This window comes from Phacochoerus africanus, chromosome 4 (assembly GCF_016906955.1).
Source record: "Phacochoerus africanus isolate WHEZ1 chromosome 4, ROS_Pafr_v1, whole genome shotgun sequence".
Classification (NCBI taxonomy): domain Eukaryota; kingdom Metazoa; phylum Chordata; class Mammalia; order Artiodactyla; family Suidae; genus Phacochoerus; species Phacochoerus africanus.
In genome coordinates this window covers 89,151,844-89,171,872 of record NC_062547.1, presented here as the reverse complement: position 1 = coordinate 89,171,872, position 20,029 = coordinate 89,151,844, and the positions used below count along the sequence as shown (strand labels likewise).

Genomic DNA, 20,029 nt, shown 5'->3' with positions numbered 1-20,029 from the left:
GAACAAGTGACCCAAGGGAACGAAGCCACACACAGGGATGAGATAATGGGGCTTTCTTCAATAATCTGAATTTGTTTTGTACACCACTGGAGTCCATGACCTACCATTGCTGAGGACCCTGACTTGGTTCTTGCCCTTCCTGCAGCCTAGATGTTCAGCTTTTTCTCTGAATTTTCTGGATATATCTCCTTATGGTAACTTCCTCCCTAGTCTCCTTTATTTGAGTTAATTTGAATAGGATTCTATTATTGCATCCAAAATGTTTCTGATCAAGACAGTACCTAAAGCAGTATCAGTTGCATCAAAATGGAAAATATGGTCCAGAAATCAGATGATTATTATCAGAACAAAAAAGGCATGGCTCATGCACAGAAAGTTCCAACTCAAAGGGCAGCTTTGGCACCTATGGATTCAGCTTTGAAGAGAGTTATTGGGAGGCAGTGTCTTCATCAGTGACCACAGCATTGTCACAGAGGCTCTTTAGAACAATGCCTGTTATACAATATGCACTCCAAATTTTTACTGCTTTTCATCATCATATGTGAGGATAATGAATTTTGAAAAACTAGGAAACATTATTTGATAAGGTGGTGAGACATAGCTATAATTACTCTCTATCCCCTAAAAGTTTCAAATGGATTATTTATTTTATACATCCTTTTTAACTCAAAAACAACTTAAGCATACTTTTATACTATGCGAATTTTTAAAAACTATCAACGTGTTTTTTCAATTTAAAAACTAATAAAACTATTTTTCAAGAATTGAATACATTTAGACACAAAATGCATTAAATGTACTGGGTTTTTGTTTGTTTGTTTGTTTTGCTTTTTAAGAGCTGCACCCTTGGCATATGGAAATTCCCAGGCTAGGGGTTGAATCGGAGCTACAGCTGTCAACCACAGCCATAGCAACAAGGGATCTGAGCTGCGTTTGCGACCTACAGCAAACCAGATCTCACAGCAATGCCAGATCTCCAACCTACTGAGCGAGGCCAGGAATCGAACCTGCATCCTCATTATACTAATGGGATTCATTTCTTCTGTGTCACAACGGGAACTCCAAATGTACTGCATTTTATAGCTTAAAGAAACAATGCTTTGAATTTGGAATGATGAAAGCATAATGCATAAACGGCATTAACCTTTTATCCATATATGCTGAACACCTAAAACATCTTCATATATTCACGTTCTTTGGGCTTAGGATTCCTTACACTCTAAAAAATTAAGGCCTCAAAGATTTTCTGGTGTTTTTTTCTTAAAATCAGGGTTATGTGTATCAATGTTTACTACACTACAAATTAAAACTCCAAAGTTTTTAAAATATTGTTTTAAAATGCAAACTTATTACACATTAGCATAAATATTTTTATGAAAATAATGACATTTTCCAAAATACATTTTGTGAGAAGAGTGGTATTGTTTTGTTTTTGAAAATCTTTTATGGTTGGCTTAACAGAAAACTGTTGTATTCTTTTCTGAGTTTCTGCCTCAGTCTGTTTTATCTCTGAAGCATATGAAGAAAATATGGTTTCATACAGATACATAGTTGGAAAAGGAAGAAATAAGGCTTTTCAGATAACTGTGGATAGTCTTCCTTGATATTTTAAAAATGATTTTTATTTTTTCCATTATAGTTGGTTTACAGTGTTCTGTCAATGTCTATCGTACAGCAAAGTAACCCAGTCATACACACATATATATATACATTTTTTCCTGACATTATTCTCCATCGTAAGTGACTAGATATAGTTGCATGTGCTATACAGCTTTCCTTGCTATTTTACTCAAACTTGGTAAATGGTAGTTTCTTAAAAGGTTGGTTGTGGGAGTTCCCGTCGTGGCGCAGTGGTTAATGAATCCGACTAGGAACCATGAGGTTGCGGGTTCGGTCCCTGGCCTTGCTCAGTGGGTTAACGATCCGGCGTTGCCGTGAGCTGTGGTGTAGGTTGCAGATGCGGCTCGGATCCCACGTTGCTGTGGCTCTGGCGTAGGCCTGTGGCTACAGCTCCGATTCAACCCCTAGCCTGGGAACCTCCATATGCCGCAGGAGCGGCCCAAGAAATAGCAACAACAACAACAACAACAACAAAAGGTTGGTTGTAATATAGAATCTGGAGCCACACTAAGGAACTTCCATATTCTGTTGTAATGAATTTCATTACTATCTTGCACTCTGAAGGGATTTCTTTTTTTTTTTTTTTGTCTTTTTCCAGGGCTGCACCCATGGCATATGGCGGTTCCCAGGATACGGGTCTAAACGGAGCCATAGCCACCGGCCTACACCACAGCCACAGCAACGCCAGATCCGAGCCACGTCTGCGACCTACAAGGCAACACCAGATCCTTAACCCACTGAGCAAGGCCAGGGATCGAACCCACAACCTCATGGTTCCTGGTCGGATTTGTTAACCACTGAGCCACAACGGGAACTCCAGAAGGGATTTCTTACCCAAGTAGGTCTTATAACATCATGCACTAGTCATTTGGAAAATAGTTATTCCTTGAGTTATGCAGATCTTCCAAGTATTGACATATTTCGCTATAAAAAATAACATTTATTATTATTAGCACTGATATAAAAATATTTAAGTATGAGAATTAAGAATTAAGCCTTAAGTGTGGGAATTGTCAGGCTCACAATGATAGGTTCAAGTTTAGTCAAATTCTAATTTTTCATGTAAAAACTCAAGTTTTATCATTGGCAACAGATACTGTCAGTTGTTTTCCTTGAAATGCTAAGCTCGCTTTCTTCATTTGTAAGAAAATATCTGCTAAATATCCAAGACTGAGTAACTGGTTTATTCACTGTCCCTTCAAATACTTTTTCCATGAAAAAAATAGCTATTTCAGTTTGCAACAAGGGCTTTTCTTTACGACAACCACTGAACTTCGTATACAGAACTGTGCTGTGTATTTTTTTGGTGGGGTGTTGCATTTGCGGCATATGGAAGTGTCCAGGTCAGAGATCAACTCCAACTATGCCATAGCTGAGTCAGTGTCAGATCCTTAACCCACTGTGTGGGGCTGGAAATCAAACAGTGGGGACTTCCAGAACTATACTATGTTTACCTCATATTCTGTCACATGGAATATTAAATAGACATGTGCTCCGGGCCAAAATTTACTAAAATTAATACTTTTTGTTGAGGAGTTCCCATCGTGGTGCAGTGGTTAACGAATCCGACTAGGAACCACGAGGTTGCGGGTTTGATCCCTGGCCTTGCTCAGTGGGTTAAGGATCCCGTGTTGCCGTGAGCTGTGGTGTAGGTCACGGATGTGGCTCGGATCCTGCGTTGCTGTGGCTCTGGTGTAGGCCGGCATCTACAGCTCCGATTAGATCCGTAGCCTGGGAACCTCCATATGCAGAGGGAAGCAGCCCTAGAAAAGGTAAAAAGACAAAATAATAATAATAACAATAATTTTTGCTGAATCATTAATGATATATATACTCTTAAAATTTTTTTTTAATCTTCTTACTCTTTCAGCTCCCCCCTGTGCGGCATATGGAAGTTCCTGGGCCAAGGATCGAACCCTAGCCAGAGCTGTGACCTATGTCATAGCTGCAGCAACACCAGATCCTTAACCCAGTGTGTCTGGCCAGGGATTGAACCGGGGCCTCCGCAGAGGATAGCCAGATCATTAACCCACTGTGCCACAGTGGGAATTTCTATTTTGTTTTCAATGTGTGTGTGTGGCAGTGAAAAATATGATTGATAGCTGCCATGAACTTGATTCACACTAAGGCATTAACAATTTTACCTACCATTCTTTCTCTACCATCAGTACAAATGTCAACACAGTGAGACAGGCAGTTTCACAAATGGTTTTGACCTTATGCATCTTCTAAAAGCATCTCAGGGGAACTGGGGGAGTTTGTGGGCCACATTATAAGAACATTTGGCCTAAGAGAATTACTGAAGTTTTTTGTTATCCATCCATCCACCGATCATTTGTTAAGGGTCTATTCTGATCAGGTATCATATAAAAATGAGTAATTTCTTCCACCCAAAACAGGTGAGAGCAAAATATAAACCTGTTAAATAATTACAGTCTAGCAGAAGGTGTGTATTAGGAAAAAGCCCTGCGGAAGCCATGAAAGACCTTTATAGGAACCTTGGGCTGAGGGGAAGAGCTCAACACATTCTGTCACGAGGTCATGACCTTCAACTTTTTTTTTTTTTTTTTTGTCTTTAGGGCAGCGCCCATGGCATATGGAGGTTCCCAGGGTGGGGGTCGAATGGAAATTGTAGCTGCTGGCCTACACCACAGCCATAGCAACATAGGATCCAATCCACATCTGTGACCTATGCCACAGCTCATGGCAATGCCAGATCCCTAACCTACTGTGCAAGGTCAGGGATAGAGCCTGCATCCTTATTGGATGCTAGTCGGGTTTGTTAACTGCTGAGCCATGACAGGAACTCCCCCATGCCCTTCAATTTTAATTCAGAATTTTTTGATTAGCTTTTAAATTCACAAAGTGGCAAGAGATTCTCATAGCCAATATTTCAGTTACATTTTCTGAGTTATTACATTATTTGATCCTCCAAAAAGGGATAAAGAAGAAAGGGGCAACAACTACCCTTTATGAAGTAGCAACCAAACCCAGAACAACTCAGCTGCCAGATTCAGTCAGTCTGGTTCCTTTAGTAAACAGAAGCATAAACAAAAGAGCTTAAAACAAAAGAGCATAAATAAAACAGAAGCATAAAACAAAGAGCCTCCCTAGAGAACAGGTGGTTGGTTCAGTCTCTTTTCAAGGCCTACCTGTTTTCTCTCTACTCTAATGGTGAGACTGACAAGATAGTTCCACTGCTTAAAATTATTACATATTTAGAAATATGTAGTAAATTAGCAATCAGTGTGTGTGTGGGTGGGGGGTCTTCTTTAAGAAACGGTTAAAATTAAAGGGCATCCTTTCCAAACTCAGCGTAGGAGGTGAGTTCAGGGGAAGGAATATGGGGTTTTCATTTTTTTCCCCAAATTGGTATAAAGTAGCAATAACAATAAATCACTGAGAAATATAGCTATATTTGGCCTCTGTTCTATCCTGCTTGGGTCAGTGGCACCACTTGACCCTGTTACCCAAGCCCAAAATTCATATATTAGATACTTCCCTCTTCCCCATACGCCCCATCCAACTAGTATACAAACCTTTTGAAGTTCTTCCTTCTTAATCTTTCCTGTGTGTCTTGAGTCTTCCCATTCCCTTTTGCTACCACCTTAATTCAGGGCATCATCTCTTTTCACTTCAAGAATTCGGAGTTCCTCTCGTGGCTCAGTGGTAACGAACCCAACTAGTATCAACGAGGACACAAGTTCAATCCCAGGCCCATGCAGCTTGCAGTCCCCTCTCCAAGACTCTCAACCCTATTTTCCCAAACTAGAAATAAGTTTAGTCTGGAGTTCCGGTTGTGGCACAGCAGAAATGAATCCAACAAGGAAACATGAAGGTGCGGGTTCGATCCCTGACCTTGCTCAGTGGGTTGGGGTTCCAGCATTGCCGTGAGCTGTGGTGTAGGTTGCAAATGCAGCTTGGATCCCACATTGCTGTGGCTGTAGGCAGCTGCAGCTTCAATTCGACCCCTAAACTGGGAACTTCCATGTGCCACAGGTGTGGCCCTAAAAAAGCAAACAGAAACAAACCAAAACAAAGAATTCTAAGGCTCCTTCTCATGCCATTGGAATCACCTAACACTTAAAATGGGTAACACTTCTCTGCTTGAAATGGTGTAACAATTCCCACAGCCTAAAAGGAAAGGAACAAACTCCTTGGCCCAAAAAGTGAATCTGGTCCCTGCCTAATGTTCAGCTTAGTAATACAGTGCCTCCACAAACTTTTTTGAACAAGTCACATCAGGCTCTTTCCCACATAGACTTCCTTGGCTCATGTGCCTCTGTCTGAAAGGCCCTCTCCTCTGTCTACCTGGTGAATCTTATTCATTTAAGTCACAGCCTATTCTCTCCCAATTACAACAGTCTCTCACCACAACCTGGTGTATAGGTATATGGATCCCTCATAGGAGTTAGAGCAAATATCCAACTCACCATTTTCAAGTCTCTCTCCTCCTTATAGACAGTAAGATCCTCGAGGTAGGAATCATCTCTGAATCACCTGCACAGGCTCAGAACATCACACTCAGTTGATAAATTTCTCAAAATAAAAGCATTTTGCCTTAAGACCAATACATTTAAAAATATCGTTAAAGGTCAGATAAACAGGAAAAATAATCTACTGGACAAATGAATTTTATTTCAAACAATTAAAATGCAGTCCATTTATAAATTCAGTTCTCTTTGTAAAAGCGAAACATGGTCATTGTAGAACATTTATAATTTAAACATTATCTTTTGCTATGATTTTAAGAGTTATTATTTGTCGCAATTGTTAAAAATTTTATAATTACGTACTGGCACCTTTTTCTTTTGGCAAACAACCACAGAAAATGATGTTTTAGGTATTATTTACAAATAGCACCATATTCAGTTGTACCTAAAATTTAAAGTAGAAATACAATTGTATTAAGCATTTATATATCTACAATATTTCATGTTCTATCTTATTGCTATCTTTCTATCTACAACGGATGTGATCAGTCTAAAAGAAGAGAACTAACTGTTGAGCACTTCCTATGTGACAAGCATTATGCTACACGCTTCCATTGTGTGACTCTCCCTTAATCTTCACAACAATCCTACAAGAGAATCCTCATTCTCCCACACACCTGCTTTATGGATTAAAAAGCCAGAACTCAGTGAGGTTAAATATTTTCCCAAATCTATGGCTAGTAGAGGGCAGACATGGGGCTGTAAGGGAGGTCTGCCTGAATTCAAAACCCAAGCTCTTTTCTCTACAAAGCACCACTGTATTCTCTGGGAGAAATGGCTTGTAAAAGATCAATTACACATCTTAGGACATTCACTGGTAAATTAATTTTCAGTAAATCAAAGAAGCAACACGTTTTTCTGCATATCTTGCTCAGAACTATGCCAGGCACTGTAATGGAAGTTAAGAATGCTCCCTTATGGAGAAGGACTTTATAATTTAACTGACAAGACATAAATGTATGACACAACTATTGAACAACAGAAGTTAAAATTAACTGTTAAAGTAAGATCTGAAGACCACTGATTTTTGAAATGAAGGACTGTGTTAAGGACACTGAGTTTCAGAATGGAACTACATTAGAAAGGGTCTTGAAAGAGTAAAATTCACTAAAGCTGAATTTAAGAAGTTCCTAGAGATTTTTCATTTGGCATAAAGAAAGAAGTATTTCAAAAAAAATTACTTTTTTCAGCAGAAATACTCAGGTTATCTAGAGTGTGAGAAATGACGTCATAAAGAACTAGGTTTTGAAATTATAGGAGAACAAGAGCCTGAACCAAAGAGGTGCTAGTGAGGAACCTGAAATTCAAATGAGGAGTTCCCCTCGTGGCGCAGCAGAAATGAATTCGACTAGGAACCATGAGGTTGCTGGTTCGATCCCTAGCCTCACTCTTTGGGTTAAGGATCCAACATTGCCATGAGCTGTGGCGTAGGTGGCAGATGTGGTTTGGATCCCACGTTGCCGTGGCTGTGGTGTAGGCCAGCAGCAATAGATCTGATTAGACCCCTAGCCTGGGAGCCTCCATATGCCGCAGGTGCGGCCCTAAAAAGACAAAAGACAAAAAAAAAAGAAAGAAAGAAAGAAAAGAAAATCAAATGATATATTACCAGGATTAAAATTCTGTTCTCCAATAGTATTTTGCTCACTCTAGACGAGATACTATGATCAAAACAAAGAATACAAAAAATACGCATAGCTGTCAGCATGCTCCCAACAAAATGGAAAATCTAGATCCATATAATTTATACTGTTTTCAGTAAATAGATTTGATTTTGTTACAGAAAGCTACTCACCCCTGTGAAAGCTAAAAACATTTTTTTAATTAAAAGCCTTCTTACTCTTTTGTAATCTCTGAAATAAGCAGTTCTCCAGGGAAAAGGAAAGAGAACGCCGTATTTTTGTGAAATCTCTGTATTGCTAGTGCCAAAAAAATGTGATTTAATACCTGTAGGATATGTGGATTCTTTCCTCAGTATATCAAAATTATTTTTATGAAGGGTTTTAAAGCATAATCTTCCTAAGTTATTACTAGACTAGGCCCACTGAAATCTCTTCTTTCTAAACCTTTTAGGTAAGCACAGAATTATAACAACACATGCCTAATAGACTAAGCTCTCAATAAGTGGCTTTTGATTGGATGAACTGGAACATAAATCAATCATCATCATTTATATGGTAATTAATTCAGACCAAAAAGTAAAGAAGGATTATGAAACCAAAACATGAAATAATTTAAAAGAATTTTCATCTTAGTGATTAATTTTGATTCCAATGGCTTGTTTAAATTCATGGTTCTGTGGTTCCAAGATGTCATAGAAAACCTGTTTTTTGTCAAAACGGTCTCTAATAAAAAGCAAATCTTCAATGGAATAGTTATCATTTTTTCCAGTCCAAATAGTCAGGCTGTACCTGCATTAAGATAAAACAGAATTATATAGTTAAAAGAGAAAGATAAAACAGGGATGAAGAATTTCAGTAAGTCTAAAAATAGTCTCATTTGTCTCTATCCAAATTCACACAGATGAAAAAATTAATTAGCACTGGTGGAACTATAGTTTCCTGTTTCATACTGCATCAACATCAAAGGGACTAGAGAGAATAAAGTTCATATTTGCTGTTGCCTAAATTAGGTACCTGCTGTATCTTAATTACAGGAACATTAAATAGCTTTAGAAACCCAGACTAGTAGCACTGGAAAAGGGCCCAATTTTGGACAAAATAACTGAGGAGACAGTGTTGCTGACCAAGGAATGTGTTCCCCACACAAAAACCACAGCTCTAACGTGGTTTTTTCAGTACCAGGTCAGAGTCAAAAACAGGACTGGAAGCAATAATGAAGAGACACAAATGTCCTTGATGTTCCCAACATTCATATTCACTTAAAAGTGGTCTTGTTATCACTTCTGGGGATTTCTGTATGAGATACAAGAATGACAAAAGATGACACTAAGAAGGCCAAGAAAAATAAACCTAGATCGATTTCTGGAGTTTAAAAACGATAATAATATATGCAGATTTATCATGGATTTAAGAATACGCTCAGAGTTTTGATGTTACTGAAATTATGTATTTTCATTTCTTCATGTGACATGTGTATTACACTACCCCTACTACATTAGCATTTAGGGAAATGCAAAGCTGTTAAGTGGTTTCTTATTTATTTTCCCCATATACATATCAGAATCTAGGAGAAAATCTCCAAAGCATTTTTTCTACCAGTGATCAGAAACAGTCTAACCAACGCATATATTCTTGCTCTGCTGACACATTCCTGTCCTTAAGGATGAGGATACCATTCTAGAAATGTAACAGAGGAAAGTACTTTGGATTTTGTTCCATAGTAGCAGTATGTGACAAATCAAACAGAATTTTAAACTATAGCTGAGAAAACAAAAAGAAAAACTGATGATTACTTTAAGAACTTATATTTTTACTGAAATGGCATTTTTATTACTTTATTTGAGCACACAGAAATGAATTCAGGTTAAAAGAAGAGCTTTCCGGTGTCGTGCCACTCTTAATCCTCCCTCTATTGTATTTAAAATAGGAAAAATAAAATTGCCTAAGGGTGTCTTAAAATGTGTTCATTCAAGATCAATTCTCAGGTTCCATATTTAAAGCCCTTTTCATTGTGAATTAACATATATAGGAAAAGATGCATAAAACATAAATATAAGTTCAAACAAATTATTAGAAAATGAACTCCCGTGTAACCAAAGCACAAATCAAGAAACAGCACTGCCAGCACCTAGGGAGACACCTGTTATGTCACTGACCCATCACAACCTCATCTCTACCCTGGAGTCTTCACAACCTTGACTTCTGAGTAGCCACCTTCTTGCTTTTCTTTATTTACCTCCTATATATTCATCCTAAATAGTACATATTAATTTTTGCCTGTTAATGAACTTTATATAAATGGAATCATATGGCATATGATTTTTTTGGTCTTGCTTCTTTTGCTGAATATTGTTTGTGAAATTTATCCTAGTTGAAACACGTAGCTATATTTTATTCTTTTCCTTTGGAAAATAATTTAGCGATATCTACTAACATTGAAAACATGAATACTCTATGACCTAGAAATTGTATTTCTAGAAATTCCTTTCTGATACAACCTTTCTAAATACAGACACATGTGCACTAGGATGTGTGTGTGCCCAGTTATGTATATGAATGCTTAGAGCAGCAATCTTTCTAATAGCCAAAATCATGAAATAATCCAAATGTCATTCAATAATAGACCAAATTCACACATGTAAATAATAGAATATATAATTCATCATAAATTCTGTTTTAGAGCTCTTTTGAGTTACAAATATTTTCCCCAACTCTGTGCATAATCTGTTCATACTCTTCATGGTATTTTTTGATGGGAAAAAATTCTGAATTGTAATGTATTCGAATTACTCAAACTTTTTTTTTTTTTGGCTAGTTGTCATCAAGTACTCAAACATATTCTTTATGGCTAGTCATTTCTGTGTCTTATTTAAGAATTCTTTCCCATTCCCAATGTTATGAAGATTTCTCTAGTGATATATTCCATTAAAGCTTTGTGGTTTTTTTAATTTGTTAACTTTCATATTAAAAAAAAAAAGACTCTGAAAGAGATGAAGTTAAAAGAAACCTAAACTTAGGGATAGGGTTTGAAAACAAATCAACAACAACAACAACAAAAACAGACCAAAAAAACACAAAAAAACAAAAAACCAAAGCCAGACAGAGAAGGAGAAAACCTCACTTAGTCAATGCCATGGATCCAAAGGACAAGGGAGTTTCAAACTGAAGGGGGTGACCAGCAGTATTTAAACATTGCAGAGGTTAAGAATTTGGCTTGAACAAAGTGTGACCTTCAACTGAAAAATTTCAGGAGACTAACTGACCACATAGGAAGTAGAAGGTGAGGAAACTGAGGTGGTAGGTAATGAAAGAAATGGGATGGTAGGATCATTCTATTTGAACATGGCAGCCTAAAGTAGCACTACCTCCTTTTCTTCTAGAATCACCCAAAAGTAACAAAAAGAACAAAAGAATGAAAATAGAAACCCCAACTTCAACGAAATTAAGGAAGAGCTGAAACTGCAAACTACAAAACAAGTGAAAAGCCTTCCAAAAGAATAGAAATAAAGGCCAGATGGGTATGTAAAGAGGTGGAGAGTTTGTGCATATATGCAAATTACAGAGAAAGCCCAAAAGAGACACTTCTAGAAGAGAGGCATACTGCATCTAAACACTTTGCACAGTAAGAATAGTGTCCTAGAACTACAAGTGGGAGCTTTCCTGGATTAGATTTCATCTCAAGAAGCAGTGGAGAGAAAGAAAAAGTTAGAAAAGGAAAGCCATATTATAGGAATCATACTATTCCTGTGAAAACCCCAAATTTTTAATTTAACAGAGAGATGAAAGATCTCACTTACAGATACAACAACTGCCTATCTCCACTGACTGGGGAGAAGTGAAAGACTAAACAAAGTCATACAGAAGACTGTCTGGGTCATAAGAAGCATAGTCGTCATCCTACTTCACTATGAACTTCATACAAGTAGCTGGTATTAACAAAACCTCACTTTCAGAGTAATCAAAATAAATTTGCCAGAGATTTTAATACAAGAGAGTACAAGAAAAATACAAGAAAAAAACAAATGGCAAATGAAGAAATAAAAACCTAATCTTTAAAAAAGACTGAAAAAAAACCCCAAACTATCAGGTAGTGCAACAGACATAAAACTAGCCACAAAATAGATGAAAGTCATGACCGAACATTTTTTAAATCATGCAGGTGCCTCCCTGAAGAAAGAGCATAAAGCAGAGATATGAGTTCATGGAAGAAGTTTCAAGACAACAGAAAAGAGATGATGAAACATTAGTTGGCAGATCTTAGGAAAGAAGTGGAAATAAGGTGAAAATCTGAAGGCACACTAGAGTGAAAGACATTGTTGAAAATATTAGAAGGAAAAAAGAAAATACTGTGAGAGAGAGAAGATAAATTATAAAATAAAGTAAAATAAAATGCAAACAAATAAAAAGGAATGAAAGACTAAAGAGAGAATAACAGATACCAAAGATAAGCAAAAGAGATCTACATATTCATAACTGAAGTCCCTGAAAGAGAAAATATAGTTAGAAATGCAACTGAACAATTATTTAAAAATATAATTCACAGAAATATTATAGAAGAGAATCTGAATCTATAAACTGAAAATAATACCATATCCCTGGAAAAAACTGGTATAAAATGGTCCATATTGAGACATATTCTAGTAAAATTACTAAGCCCTAAAGATAAAGGACCCCTTTTACATTGTTTCCCCCATTTCTCCCCTCCAAAATCAAGCTGCTTATAAGAGCAAAAAAGAAATCAGGCTAGCTTCACACTTTCCACATCAACACTCACACTGGAAAGCAGAAGAGCAATGCCTTCAAAATTCTCAAGGGAAGGCACTGTGAGCCAAGAATTTTATAGCCAGCCAATCTATCATTCAATATGAAGTACATAGTTAGACACTGAGAAAGAGAGTACAGTCAACTCTCTTGACTCTTGGGGGTGGGGGGTGTAAGAGGGGATGAAGAAATACACCACTTTTTTTTTTTTTTAATGGCTACACTCGCAGCATATCATGTTCCTGGGCCAGGGATGAAATCTGAGCTGCAGCTGCAACCTACACCACAGCTGTGACAAACACCAGATTCTTTTTTTTTTTTTTTGGTCTTTTTGCCATTTCTTGGGCCGCTCCTGCGGCATATGGAGGTTCCCAGGCTAGGGGTCTAATCGGAGCTGTAGCCGCTGGCCTATGCCACAGCCATAGCAACATGGGATCCGAGCTGCGTCTGCAACCTACACCACAGCTCATGGCAACGCCGGATCCTTAACCCACTGAGCGAGGCCAGGGATCAAACCTGCAACCTCATGGTTCCTAGTCGGATTCCTTAACCACTGTGCCATGACGGGAACTTCCAACACCAGATTCTTTAACCCACTGCGTCAGGCCAGGGATTAAACCTGTGCCTCAGCAGCAACCTGAGCTGCTGCAGAGACAATACCAATCCTTAACCCACTATGCCACAGCAGGACTCCAAAGATTAAGAAAATTTTTTAAAGTAGCAGTAATAAATGACCAATAGGAAAAAAAACTAAAAGAATAGCTATAGTGAATGTTTTTTAAAGTTATAAAAAGAGGAAGTAACCAGTTTTTTTTAAATGACAGAAATAAGACCAAACATATCTGTTATAAACAAATATAAATTAGACCATTCTTTTAAAAGAAAAAAATTGTTAGATTAAATTAATAGGAGCCAGGTATCTAAGCATCTGATAAGTAATTTAACAACATAGAAAAAAGAGAATGCCAGAATAGCTGAGGGGTTGGAGTGAAATTGTAAGTATCAATATGAAATCATGGGTTACTTAAAAAAAATACACACACAGAGAAAGCAATGGTTATAGATGTATATGTCGGGGTGTGTATGTATATGCATGTCTGTATAGGTGTATTTATATATACATATGTACATTCATAGATCATAACTACACATATACACATACATACATCTCCCAGCACTGTCCACTGAGAGGTCCTGGAAGCAATGATAGCCTAAGAACAATGACTTAACTAAAATCCCAGATTTTGTTTTCTAAATACCATCTGCCACTATAATCAAGCTTTGTCATGAGGAAATATACTGCACTGATCCAGACTGAGGACATGTTTCATAATAAAAAGCCTGTAGGCTTTATGGCTATTATGTGCACAAGAAGGAGGGAAAAACTAAGGAACTAACTAGGAACTAACTATATTGAAGGAAACGGATGATACATGACAACTAAATGCAATGTACATTCTTGGAGAGTTTCTTGGACCACAAGGAAACAAGAAGCATTGTTGGAATGGTTGGTAAATTTGAATGGGTCTGTGGACTGCATGGCAGTGTTGCCTCAATGTTGATTTATTGATTGGGAGGCTGCACTACAGTAACACAGGACTACATCCTTGTGTGGGGAACTGTTCACTGGAGTATTTAAGGATATACAGTATGATAACAGAAAAAAAATAAATAGAAGAAAAGAGAGAAAGAAAAGTAGGAGAGAGAGGGATGTAGGGAAAGAGAATGGATAAACGCCAGAAAATGTTAATAATTTGGGAATCTAGGTAGATATAGTTTTTGTACTTTTTTCATAGTTTTAAAATTACTATTATCATCATCTTGCGTTTTAGAGCTGCGCCCATGGCATATGGAATTTCCCAGGCCAGGGGTTAAATCGAAGCTACAGCTGCCAGCCTGCACCACAGCCACAGCAATGCAGGATTCAAGCCATGTTTACAACCTACACCACAGCTCACGGCAACACCAGATCCTTAACCCACTGAGCAAGGCCAGGGATCAAATCTGCTTCCTCATGGATGCTAGTCAGATTTATTAAGCACTGAGCCACAACGGGAACTCCCAAGAAGGAGATCTTTTAACAATAAAGGTATTTCTTTTTGAAGATAATAAAACTGATATAAATATGCCCCAAATAATTATCATGAACATTTAATAAGCAAAAATTATGATGATAGAAGAGGAAGCAGACAAAAAAAAAAAAACTTTATTGGGGACTTGAACTCTCCTAGTCCATAAGAAAGCAAGTAGCCAAAAAAATGAAATATGCCAAATGTCTGCACACAGGCAAAATTGCACTCATATGGTTATTCATTATAGCATTGTTCACAGTATCAAAGATTAAAAACACCCTCTATGTTTATCAGTAGGAGGCTGGTTAAATAAATTACAGTACATACATAAACATGCTGCACCTAGAAAAGGAAAATGGGGAACCTTGAAAACAGCTCCAAGATGTAGTGCTAAGTTTAAAAAAAAAAAAAAAGCAAGTAACAGAACAGAAGCAAGGTATATGATACCTTTTATTTTAAAATGGAGGGGAAAATAAGAATCTATACTTGTATTCACCGCTATATGCATAAAGAAATTACTAATTCTGGGTGTATAAGAAACTAGTAACTGTGATTAGTGAGGATGGGCAGGCCTGGATGAACAGGAGAAATGTTTTTCCCAGTATAACTTTAGTTCATTGGTTTTGAAACTTTGTCAATGTATGACTTATTCAAAGAATACATTAAAAGCATTTTTAGGGGCAAAAAGGCATAAAAAACTTAAAATAACAACTAATAATGTATGTTAATGTGTCACAGAAACTAGTAGTTTTACTCTAATGTCCAGTCTCCTTTCTTTCTTATAACAATCCCTTGAATTCTCACTAGACACGAGACTGTACAGAATATTAGCGACATGTCCCAGGTTCCCCTGTAGCTAGGTATAGCACATGACTAAATTAAAACCAATGAGCAGGTGAAACTTCTAAGTCACGCCCTTAATGGAGAGGAAGAGGTCCCGAGCCTCTCTTTTCTCCCTCCTTCCTACCAAGTGGAACTAAAACATGGCAGAAATCAATCTGACCTATAGATGAGGTCAATATCTTAAGGAAAACAAGTACCAAGATAGAAGGACATTGGGTCCTTGACACAATGAAGGCATCAAATCAGCCCTGGACCATTTATGCTTTCCCAGTTATGGGAGAGAGAAACAAACTTAAGTTTAAGCTATTTTTCTTTATTAATTTTTTTTTTGCTTTTTTTATTTCCCTGCAGCATGTGGAGGTTCCCAGGCTACAGGTCCAATCCAGGCTGCAGCTGTCAGCCTACACCACAGCCACGGCAATGCAGGATCTCAGCCACGTCTGAGATTTACACCACAGCTCATGGCAGCACCAGATCCTTAACTCACTGAATGAGGCCAGGGATTGAACCTGCATCCTCATGGATGCTAGTTGGGTTTGTTATTGCTGAGCTGCAATGGGAACTCCTTAAGTTTAAGCTATTTTTAATTTAGGTTTCTATCATACTAGCCAAACTATATCCTCATAAAATACATTGTCATACAAATAACCATATATCAAGCCATTAATAAAGCCTTAATAAAGTCTACCAAGTAGAAATAATATACATTATTTGATTACTGTAAAATAAACCTAGAAAGCTATTAACAAATCCAAAATAAAAGATTCTACTACTCTGATGCCTAAAAAATTTTCTCTTAAAATAACTTTTTTTTTTTTTTTAAGTGGCCATACTCATGGGATATGGAAGTTCCCAGGCTAGGAACCGAAACAGCCAGATCCTTTAACATGTCCCAGCTTGTTAAAGGATCAACAAGGCTAGAGGTCAAACCCGGGCCTCCACAGCAAACTGAGCAACTGCAGCTGGATTCTTAACACTGTGTCACAGTGGGAACTCCTTTTTTTTTTTTTTTTGTCTTTTTGCCATTTCTTGGGCAGCTCCTGCGGCATATGGAGGTTCCCAGGCTATTTTCTAATCGGAGCTGTAGCTGCCAGCCTATGCCAGAGCCACAGCAACACAGGATCCAAGCCAAGTCTGCAACCTACACCACAGCTCACGGCAACGCCAGATAGTTAACCCACTGAGCAAGGGCAAGGATCGAACCCGCAACCTCATGGTTCCTAGTCGGACTCATTAACCACTGGGCCACGACGGGAACTCCGGGAACTCCTCTTAAAACAACTTTAGAGACAAAAAAGAAGAAGCCACAATTACAAGATATTTATAAATTAAGAGCGGTGAAAACCTACACATGGGAAATAAGGTACATTTAGAGCAGTGGTCAGAGAAAAAAGCACAGTCAAATATTTATGTTGATAAATATAAATATATTAATAAATCTAAAAATAAAAATAAATTAAGGAGCCAACTAAATAAATTAGAAGAAACTACATGAAACAGAATTTTTAAAGATAAAAGGCAAAAATTAGTAAACCATAAACCAGAAAAATAAATAATCCAAGAACTGATTCTTAAAAAAAGAGCAGTAAATCATTATCTAGTTTAATCAAGAAACAAGGGAGAAAACTAAAATAAACAAAATAAGGAAATTATTTTAAAGACATAGGAGGAAACCAAAAGAATAAGAAACCATTTTAGTCATGTGTGTGTATAAAAATATTAAGACCTGGATGAAATGAACAGTTTTCTAGGAAAATACAATGTATAAAAAATTGGCTACCAAACAGAAAATCAACCATTTACTGTTTAAGAAACAGAAAAGACTATGCAAGTTAAGCTTTCCCCAAACCATCAGGTTTAAATGAAGTTCACAGTTAGCTTACCAAAACTCAGGTACAAGCCATTTGAATGTTATTTTCAACATCCCAGAAAATGTACCTACTTTTTTTAATGGAATGTCCATGATATTGCTACCTAAACTGAGAAAGAAGAAAAACTACTGACTAATCTCACTTCCAAATGCTAAAATCCTAACTTAAATATTCGCAGTAAAATTCAGTAGCACAGAAATTCCCATTGTGGCTTAGTGGTAACGAACCCGATTAGTATCCATGAAAATGCGGGTTCGATCCCTGGCCTTGCTCAGTGAGTTAAGTATCTGGTGTTGCAGTGAGCTGTGATGTACGCCGCAGATGTGCCTCTCGGATTCCGCATTACCATGGCTGTGGCAGAGCCTGGCAGGTGTAGCTCCCATTTGACCCCTTGCCTGGGAACTTCCATCGTGCCTCGGGTGCGGCCCTTAAAAAAAAAAAAATTCAGCAGCACATTAAAAGAATGATAAATCTTTTTTTTTTCTTTTCTTTTTAGGACCATCCCTGAGGGTGAAGGGTTGATTCAGAGCTGCAGCAGCCAGCCTGTGCCACAGCCATGGCTTTGCGGGATCTGAGACACATGTGGACCTACACAGCAGCTTGCAGCAACTCAGGATCCTTAACCACTGAGCCAGGCCGGGGATTGAACCTGCATCTTCATGGATACTAGTTGGGTTCTTAACTCACTAAGCCACAATAGGAACTTCCAAGAATGATGAATCTTGATTAAGTAGGGTTTATTCTGGAAATGTGTGAATGGTTCAATATATAAAATAGTAATATAATTTATTTTATTAATTATAAAGGGAGAAAATATGGTTATTTTCATAGAAACTTAAAAGGCATTTAGTAGGAGTTCCCTTGGTGGTGCAACAGGTTAAGGATCAGGCACTGTCGTTGCTAGGGCTCAGGTCACAGCTGTCGCATGGGTTCGATCCCTGGCCCTGGAACTTCTGCATGCCACGTGTGTGGCCAAAAAGCAAGAAACAAAAAGCATTTGGCAAAAACTCAATACCCAGAGGAAGACATGCTTCCCTTACTCTTCACAATAAGTGAGTTCTCAAGCTGGGTCTTTTTCTAGATAACTTGTGAAAATTCTTTATATCTGTCTAACATATGTACTGAGGAAGTTTTACCATGATCCTTCCATTTTTATGTATTCAAAATGGCTTTTACAGCTTCTAGGTTTTGTGTCTTACTAAGAAGGGTATTCTCCATTCTCAAATCATATTAAAAAGCATCACTGTTTTCTTTGCGCATTTTGATATTCAAGTGTTTAATCTGGTATTTATTTTGGATGAAGAATTAAAGAAAGATGTTAACTTTGTTTTTCCTACAATGTTGGCCTGTTGTCCCAAAAGAAGTTACTGAAATACCAGCATTTTGTTCCTACGACTTGAAATACCAGTGTTTTCCTGTACTAAGTTCCATAACAGAGTTGGGTTTATTTCTGGACTTTATTTGCTGTTCTATTGACTAGTCAATTAAAAACCCAGTATCAAAACTCTTTCAGTATCTGTAGCTTTACAATGTGTAACATTTAATAGGTTGCCCAACCAATTTTTATTACATATTAAAATAATAAAATCTTTATATGGGAGTTCCTGCCGTGGCTCAGTGGTTAAAGAATACAACTAGGAACCATGAGGTTGCAAGTCTGATCCCTGGCCTTGCTCAGTGGGTTAAGGATCTGGCTGCTGTGAGCTGTGGTGTTGGTCACAGATGCGGCTCGGATCCCACGCTGCTGTGGTGGTGTAGGCCATCAGCTACAGCTCTGATTAGACTCCTGGCTGGGAACCTCCATATGCCACGGGAGCAGCCCTAGAAAAGGCAAAAAGACAAGAAAAAAAAATTTTTTTAACATGGAAAAGACTTCTAGAATTATGATAGAATTCCAAGAAAAACTGTTTTATCCACTTAAAACTTTTTTTTGGGGGGTGGGGTGGGCCATACCCATGGCACATGGAAGTTCTCAGGCCAAGGAAATCAAATCTTCACGACAGAAGTAACCAGAACCACAGCCATGACAATGCAAGATCCTTAACCCACTGAACCACCAGGGAACTCGCACTTATAACTTTTTGTGAATGTATAACATAATGAAAAAAATGGCAAAGATTTAATTGGTACCTATTATGTGCAAAAGTTTTTATGAGGAACAGAGGTGAAAGACATGATGTTAAAGTTCTTTAATGAGCTTCACTCCAGTGAGGGAGTCTGAGTACTTATGGAATCAGTGTTCATTCTTTCTGTTCCTTTCTCTCACATACACTGTCTTTACATAATCAGTTTTCATCTTCTTTCTGTCTGTTTCTCACATATACTCACATGCACACACTATACTGTCGAATTTATACATACCTGTTTGACTGCTTTAACAGCCAAAGTAACTGAGAACAAGATTGTTTAACTAATGCTGCTCGGACAGGAAATGTTACAGGCTGATTTAGTTCCTTACATATATATTCCATCTCTTTTATCATTGTCCAACTGTAACCTGAAATGAAAAGAAAGATATTTTTTTCTAATCAGAAGCCTAAAAGTCAACTAAATAAAAAACTAAATTACATGTGAACAGGTAAATTCATAGGTAATTCATAAAAATTTCCATTTGGATTTAGAGTGAATTAAGTACTATTCAATGCAAGAAAACAGTTTGAGTGGAAAATGCAGCTATAAAAAAATTATATCTAGGGGAGTTCCCATCGTGGCGCAGTGGTTAACAAATCCGACTAGGAACCATGAGGTTG

The 20,029-nt window shown here is 37.6% G+C and overlaps 1 protein-coding gene across 3 annotated transcripts in view; it reads right to left on the bottom strand.

Annotated features, from left to right (window-relative positions):
• Nucleotides 1–6,238: 6,238 nt before the first annotated feature.
• FAM151B (family with sequence similarity 151 member B) overlaps nucleotides 6,239–20,029 on the bottom strand; it is a 32,471-nt gene continuing 18,680 nt past the window's right edge. For 2 of the 3 annotated variants that reach the window (XM_047778195.1, XM_047778197.1), the window contains exons 6-7: nucleotides 19,641–19,776; nucleotides 7,677–8,521 (exon numbers count right to left, since the gene is read on the bottom strand). In XM_047778195.1, the coding sequence (XP_047634151.1) occupies nucleotides 8,362–8,521; nucleotides 19,641–19,776 (296 nt within the window). In that variant the 3' untranslated portion in view covers nucleotides 7,677–8,361. Of the gene's footprint in view, nucleotides 8,522–19,640; nucleotides 19,777–20,029 lie in introns of all 3 variants that reach the window. The other variant, XM_047778194.1, reaches the window with a different exon arrangement.